At 35.1% G+C, this 8,345-nt stretch overlaps 1 protein-coding gene across 1 annotated transcript in view; it reads left to right on the top strand.

Moving 5' to 3' along the window:
* The window catches only part of DOCK7 (dedicator of cytokinesis 7), a 166,078-nt gene that overhangs the window by 95,259 nt on the left and 62,474 nt on the right, over positions 1–8,345 (top strand). The window contains 5 exon segments of the mRNA XM_006773220.2: positions 2,162–2,254; positions 3,426–3,515; positions 4,467–4,562; positions 6,398–6,538; positions 6,631–6,744. Coding sequence (XP_006773283.1) covers positions 2,162–2,254; positions 3,426–3,515; positions 4,467–4,562; positions 6,398–6,538; positions 6,631–6,744 — 534 coding nt within the window.

The following is an 8,345-nucleotide window of genomic DNA, read 5'->3' as shown; positions in this document are numbered from 1 at the left end:
ACCTTTCAGTTCGCAGGCCAACACTCTATCCAGTGAGCCAAAACCGGCTAGGGCAAAGTAACTCTTCTTTAATGATTTTGTCTTTCACTTTGCCTCAGCCACGGTCATAGCCTAGATCTTCTCATTGCCAATAACTTTAATCCTCATAATCTCAATTTCATGCATTTTGTTCTTTAACCATTAGTTGCTAGTTTTCTCTTTAGTATCTCAATTCTAACAATTTCTTTATTTCTCTACAATCTCCAATTACTTGATTCTGTGACCTTTATACCCCCCTAATGTGTCTTACCCCCCTAATGTTATTTCTTCCAATTTAGCCAGCTAAAATATCATAATCATTATAATTATACCCATTATAATCAAACCTCAATTCTCATCCTTCTCCACTTCATTTTACTTGCTTAACCAAACCATAAACCATAGTTCAATCCAGTTGACTGCCCTTGCCATGTCACCACCTGTGCCACTGAACAAGACTTGAGAAATACCATGATGACTGGTCTCATTTGAAATTAAAGACCATAAACCTCAGAGAGCCCTAATGTTATCAAGCAGTTATATATATTTCTGTATTTCATTTACCTTTCCATTCTCCCAGAAAAGGTATCATGCCATTTTTTATTACTTTAGGCCTCATAAAACCTCCTCACCAATCCTCCTTCTGACTTTACCTTCTACTTCATTGAGAAAATTGAAGCCATCAGAAGAAAACTTTGGAAAACTTTTATCATTGCATCTACTTGCTGATTACCATCTATTACTACTGAATACTTAATACAGTGCTATAGATGAACTATCCATTTCCCTAAGTGATACTGTCCAGAATTGCTTAACATTGTGACTACTCTTTCTTTTCTTTTACCTATTCTTTGATGTTTTCTGGTTTGCGTCCATACTCATGTCCTGATATTTGTAGTCCGTTTCTTTTGGTTTGCCTTTATAAATCTTACTCCAACAATCCTCTCAAAATTTGTTATAATTTGTTCCAGTTCTATTAGCAGATTTCCAGGCCCATATTGCTGGATCAGGATTTTTGAGAGTAGGGCCCAGAATCTGAATTTTATAAACCTTCCCAGTTAATTTTAATGATCAGTCAGGTTTTTTAAAAAATATATTTATTTTTATTGATTTGAGAGGAAGGGAGATGGAAAGAGAGAGAAACATCAATGACAAGAGAGATTCATTGATTGGCTGCCTCTAGCAAACTCCACACTGGGGATGGAGCCCCCAACCCAGGCACGTGCCCTGACCTGGAATCAAACTGTGACCTCCTGGTTCGTAGGTCGAGGCTCAACCACTGAGCCTCCGGCCGACTGGGCTGATCAGTCAGGTTTAAGAAATTGAACTAAAGCCCCAGTGTCCTTCACCTGGGATCATAATGACCTCTTTTAGAGACAGATAGACATAATTCACTTCTGGTCATACACATTAGTAGCATATTAAATTAACTTTAAATTAGTGATAGTAATGATGAAGATATAATTACTATAAATAGCTCCAGAATGTTTTTTTCTTAATATGTATAGTAGCCCATTAGATTTCATTGCAATAAGCACAATAAAACTGAGCACAACCCCAAATTTACCATCATTTTTAGAAAGGAACAAATATTAGGCATTTTTTTCTTAAATTTTTACTTAATTTCTCCTGACAGTCCCTGAAGAAAATAAAAGGCAGGATCAAGTAGAATTATGGAGTATTACTGCACAAAAGTTTTCAGTGATGACATATGGAATGAAATTAAATTCTTTTAGAAAAGAATGAAATGTTTTTTTCCCCATTTTTTTCTTTGATTCCCTAGTTATATTCGGAGTAAATTAACTGTTGCTAACTCATACCATCTTTAAAGAAAATTGGGGTGGGGGGGTGTGCTGTGGGAACTTTAGTTGTTGGTACTTCAAGGTGTACCAACGCCTTTACAAAAAGAGAAATCACCTTTAAATGGTACCGTTCATGTTCTTGGTGATTCTTTAAAATGTATGCAATAAGATAACTTTGGTTAATAATAATACTCTATAGGTGCCTAAAATTTTTGGTTGCTTTAACAGTACTAATTTAAAAAATGTTTGCATTGGAAATTCTGGATTTCTTTAAGAATAATTTATAGCATGCCACATGTAATATTTCTTTCCTTTCCAACTGCTTTCTATTATATGCTTAGGGTTTAGATCGCTCCAATTCCTGGGTTAACACTGGTGGTCCAAAAGCTGCCCCATGGGGATCCAACCCCAGTCCAAGTGCAGAATCAACACAGGTGGTGTTTATATCAGAGGTTTCTTTATTGGCTGCTGATGTTTCCCTTTAGAACATTACTTTTTAGTATATACTGTGATTTCAGTGGCTTGCTTTTTTAATTATTAAAAAGTGTGTATTTTTGTTTACTTAGCACATTCTTCAACTACTATGCATGAATACCACCAGTTGCACCAGTATTGTTCTGCTTTCCTATTTCCTGTCTCCTTCTCCCTCCCTCCTTACACACTCTATCATTATATCAGTTCCTGTTGCTTATGCGATTGATGACTTTGATAACAGTTTCTACTTTAGGGGTAGCATATCTTCAGTAGGAATTTAAAAATATTTTATGTGGAAACACCTGACAGTTTTCCATTTGCTTTTGGTTTAAAGTGTAGCTATTGTATTGTTTCCAGTTAGCATTTACTATCTTGTTATTTTTTTCATAATCACTGACTAAAAATACTGGTAATAAAACAGAAATTAAATGTGAACAGTATATGCTCCCCATCCTATAAGATTAAATACCAGAAGCAAAAAACTTTTTCAGTTTGTGCTGTGTTGCAAAGTATGAAATGTATTATAACTTAGTTGAATTAGGTTTTGATGACTTAAATCTAATTGCTTGATAGCTAATACTGCATGATACCTTCAAATGTACTTCTCATCTGTTTATTGACTTTGTAGGAAAATGTTTTTGTTCTTGTAGAAACAATTTAATTACATTTTAATATTAGAATTGATTTGTATTTCATGTAGTATATGGCAAGCCTGAATACTATTTTTGATAATAGTGAAAAGTGAAAGAAATCATTCTAAACTTTTAATAATTTTTTATTGAATATAAAAGTTTTGGTGGGTTTTTTTTTGTCTGAGACCAGTTGAGAAGTATGTTTTTACATTTTCTTACTAGATATGTGCATGTGTATAGGTCACACAAATAAAAGTTTCATTCTTTGCAGCACTCTGAATTTATATAATTATTAAAATACTCATCTTCTAAAAATTTTAGAAGCATCTTGATATTCCTAAGGCCTTAAAATGGTAAAAATGAGATGAGCAATAAAATAGATGGTTGCTGAAACCACAATAAAACACTATTTAAAAAATTCTATGTATTCCTTGAGCTGCAAAGTCATTCCACAGCAGACTTTAATGTTATCTCGTCATCATTCATCTTCACTCCATAGGCTATGGATCGAAGTTGTAATCGTATGTCTTCGCACACAGAGACGTCAAGTTTCTTACAAACATTAACGGGACGATTACCAACTAAAAAGGTAGATTCATATGAAGACAATCCATATAGGGGGAAAATTATTTCAACAATTAAATACATAATGAGATTTATTTACCTAATCAATATGAGATATTGCAGAATTTCCATTGCATTTTAAAACACAGTTGAGCAAGCTCTGCTTGTCTGATGCCTTTTGGGGCCTGCCTTTCCAGTGTAGGCTATTTTACATTATTTTAATGTGTATCTTTGGGATTGGCTGCTTTTGGACTTTAGTGCATTGAACTTTGATCATTCAATTTTAGTGCCAAAAAATGTACCAAATTAATTCTGTTTCTGTAACTGCTTCTGTTTTGTGTTTTAAATCTCCAGGAAATGGAAGATGAGTTAGAAAAATTATCACTCTTAGTAAGATATGTTGATTTGCTTCCCTTATGCACAGTTTTGTTAGTCCTTTTTTCTTATTAATATACACTACTTTGCAAATGCTTTGTATGCATATCCATTGCAAGGCAGGCATTTCTGCCATTTTTATAAAACGACTATCAATACCTGAAAACTTGAAAATTAATGTGTTATGTCAAAGTTTAAAATTTTAAAGGTATTTTCTAAATTGTACCAGCAAAGTTCACGAATGTATTTGCATATGTTGAAATATGTATGTAAGGCACAAACAAGATTTTATTTGTAACTTTGAGTTTTTGGTCTAATTTCTGTTTGCAGGTACAATTTAGGAGGCTATTTCCCACCTGTTTTTTAAAAATTACATTTTGCTACAAGATAACATGTAATTTTTCCAGCTATTCAACATGCCACTATCTTACATGTATAAATAGCCGTTTCGTTAATGGGTGTCCTCACTGCATCATTGAATGGTTCACATGCCTTATTTTGCTTATTCTCATTATATCTTCATTTGCAGTTGCATTATTATTTGGTTTGTGTTATTAACAGACTTGACTTTGATAATAACTTTGGATTTACTTCTGGATAGCTTTTTCATGAGGAGCTGGCTTTGCAGTGGGTTGTTTGCAGTGGCAGCGTTCGGGAATCAGCTTTGCAACAGGCCTGGTTCTTTTTTGAGTTAATGGTGAGCAAAATAAACACTTTTTTTAAAAAAAAAACTGTTTTCCTTAGTGAACACTTTTGTGTTAGCTCATCATACTAGAAATCTTTTTCTGTTGTCTTACGGTTTTACGTGTTCCTCCAAGGCAAAATTACATATATTATATCCCTAAATAAACATTGTGAACACTCAGCACAATTTAGTTGGAATGATAAAGTTCATTTTATTTTTTTTAGGGATGGTTGCAGAAACTAGCTACATTTTAAAAGCACCTGTGATACATTCTTATTATGAATATGCTGCTGTATAATAGCAATATTTTAGATTTCATACCGAACATAGATAGATACTGCTTTTATGTTTAGAAAGCTCTTAGGGAAATGCTAGTTAAAGCCAATTTAAAAAACCTTTTTGCTTCATCAATAAATTATATTAAAAACAAAGGAATCAGTAACTTAATATTTATGCACACACATCATTGTTTATTGCTTTTGTGCATATATGTGTTACAGGTGTATACAGTGTGGTAGCACTGTCTCCATGGGCTAAATATTACCAAGGCACAGAGAAATTAAGTAACTTTAAGTATACACTGCTTGTAGATAGCAGGACTGTGTTTCAAACACAGACATTCTGGCTCTAGGGGTCTTTCTCTTCAGCCTCTAGAAAGCTGAAATCATTGAAACTTTTTCTTCCAGAAAAGAAGTATGTAAAAAATAAATAAGAAACAAAAGAAATCACAGCAAAAACAGAAAGGTAGAAAAGAAACAAAAGGAGCTTCTACAGTACATCATAGGGTCATTCTCAGCATTGAATGTTACCTATATTGAGGATAGAAAGCCATTTCTTCTAGGGATTTACTAACCAAATAAGTGAAAAGGGACCATCCATAAATGATAGGTAACTCATTTTTTCCCTAGAAAATAAACACCAAATTTGTAATTCATGTACTTTTAATATAAGTTCAAAATTATAATTTGATTTATTTTTTGATAGTTGTAAATGTATGTTCAGATTTCTTAAATATAAACTAGTCAAAAGGTTTAGACTTGGATCTGCTATTTACTAAATGTAGAACTTCGCCTTCAATTTCCCTGAATATTTCTTACCGTTATCACATGGGGATAAGAATCTATACCCAAAAACATTTTATCAACTTAAATCACTTTGTTAATTTTTACCTAATATTTTATATAGGTATTATATTTAGTCATTTATATTTAATGTACATCCACCATTTGATACAAGGTGCTAGATACCGTAGGCACTACAGTGAAGTCCAGGTTTCTAATCTCTCAAAGCTCACAGGGATAAGAAATGGCAAAATTATTGAGTCGTGGAAAGACTTAATTTAAAACAATTTCAGAGTGCTATTTTTTTTTTCTTTTGCATACACACACTTTTTTTCCCTATTCACAGCCAGGGTAATTTTATGAAGATGGTCCTGTGATTGGATTGCATTTTTTATATTTCTTTGAAATATACAAAATATTATAGGGAACTTTTCAAGATATTTAAGGAGCTAAAAGTCAGCTATGTAATAAATCACATGGTATATGGAAAAAAATAGTCCTACTGTGCAGCGGTTCTCAACCTGTGGGTCGCGACCCCTTTAGCGGTCGAATGACCTTTTCACAGGGATCCCCTAAGCCCATCCTGCATATCAGATATTTACATTACGATTCATAACAGTAGCAACATTACAGTGATGAAGTAGCAACAAAAATAATTTTATGGTTGGGTCACAACATGAGGACTGTATTTAAAGGACCAGAAGGTTGAGAACCACTGGTTTAGAGTCTCTAACTATTAATTGCATCTGTAAGAAATTAAACTAATGGCTTACTTATTTTTTACAGGTGAAGAGCATGGTGCACCATTTATACTTTAATGATAAACTAAATGCAGCAAGGAAATCTCGTTTTCCAGAGCGTTTCATGGATGACATTGCTGCTCTTGTCAGTACAATTGCTAGTGATATAGTTTCACGATTTCAGAAGGTAATGATGCCTCTTTTTTTTAAAAATCTTTTTCAAGCTCACATTAAACTCTCATACTTTTATTTGTTTTTGCTTTTTATTCCATTTCTCAGGACGCAGAAATGGTTGAAAGACTCAACACAAGTCTTGCATTCTTTCTCAATGATCTGTTGTCTGTTATGGACAGAGGATTTGTCTTTAGCCTTATAAAGAACTTCTATAAACAGGTAATTCATAATTAGTAATAATTAGTAGCCAAATAACCTAAATACAGTATTTGCTCTTTGTACAGCCAGAGCTGAGAGACCTTCATATACATGCATATACTAATATTTTTTTAAATAGCATAGTTTTATTAGTAAGGCAAAAGTAAGTTAGATTTGTTAATCAGGACACAAGACTGTGACAAGCTGATATCAGTAAAACTGGCTTTTCCTTGGATTACACTGGCTCATTCTGGAGCACACCACCAGGTCAGTAGTAACTGTAAAGCAGCCCCGAGATTCCATTCAAGAATAATGTTTACACTAAATGAAGAACTAACTGCACCTTTTGTGTCGTCAGTGATATTTAAAGTAGTTGCATTTTGCTATGTATTCCTCCTAACACAGCTTTGGACATTGTAGAGTTAAGAATGGCAAACAGATGTTTACCCAAGTCCCAAATTTCATTCATTTTGCTCTTACTAAACTAAAAGCATTCTGGAACTTTTCCACAAATAGCTGATTTTGTTTTTAAATTTTTATCAACGTATTAATGAAACCTGACTTTTGGAAAACATTAGTATTGGACCTGATAGGCAGTTTTGCTAGTAAGCTAGTAACTCATCCTAGAGTTCCCTTTTAAAGAAGCTTTAAAAATATATAGACCTCTGGGTCCCATCTCCACATTCTTGAGGAGTTTGGATCCTGATGGTGGGCATAGGGAGTGAGGGACACAGTGCTTGTGAAGCACTTCTCAGCTGGTCCACAGATTAAATTTGGGGAACTACTGGTTAAGAATGCTATTTGGCAGTGAAATATTTAGACTTTTGATGATCTGTTCTATTGGATGCCTTTACTGTATTTTTTTTATTAGAGAAGTTAAAACTATGTGTGGACACTGACCCACTTATAATTATTTACAATAGTATGCATTATTTTTACTCTGTTCCCAAAATTTCATGTACTGTTGCTTCCAAAACCTATTCCTATCTTTATTCTTCAAGTATTAACTTCCTTCATTTGCTGAACATTGAACTAGATCCTAGGTTGCTAAAGTTATTAAGTCCATTCATATATGTCCTCAAGTAGTTTATGGTATAGCTGGGGAAATAGACAAATAGATCATTATAAATATAGGTTAACACAAGGTACTGTAAAAAGAATGGATACTTTCTTTTATGAAGTTAACTAGAGGGGGGAGGGGGAGTACCTCAGCCCAGCCTGTGCCCTCTAGCAGTCTGGGACCCCTCGAGAGATAACAACCTGCTGGCTTAGGCCTGCTCCCGGGTGGCAGAGGGCAGGCCCAATCCCTAGGTGCAGCCCCAGGTCAGGCTCAGAGCAGGGCCAATTGGGGAGTTGGGGCGCCGCCCCCTGTCACACTCAAGGCATGGTTGATGGGGAGGTTGGGGCACCGCCCCATCACACACAGAGCAGGGCCGATCAGGGGGTTGGGGCACTACTCCCTGTCACACCCAGGGCAGGGCTGATGGGGAGGTTGTGGCTCCACCTTGTCACACACAGAGCAGGGCCCATGGCGGGTTTGGGGGGCCGCACCCTGTCACACACAGAGCAGGGCCGATCAGGGGGTTGGGGCGCCTTCCCCTGTCACAAACAGAGCAGTGCAG

The sequence above is a fragment of the Myotis davidii genome, unplaced genomic scaffold, assembly GCF_000327345.1.
Source record: "Myotis davidii unplaced genomic scaffold, ASM32734v1 scaffold205, whole genome shotgun sequence".
Lineage (NCBI taxonomy): Eukaryota > Metazoa > Chordata > Mammalia > Chiroptera > Vespertilionidae > Myotis > Myotis davidii.
Note: the sequence above shows the minus strand (reverse complement) of the source record. Positions and strands in the feature narration are given on the sequence as shown.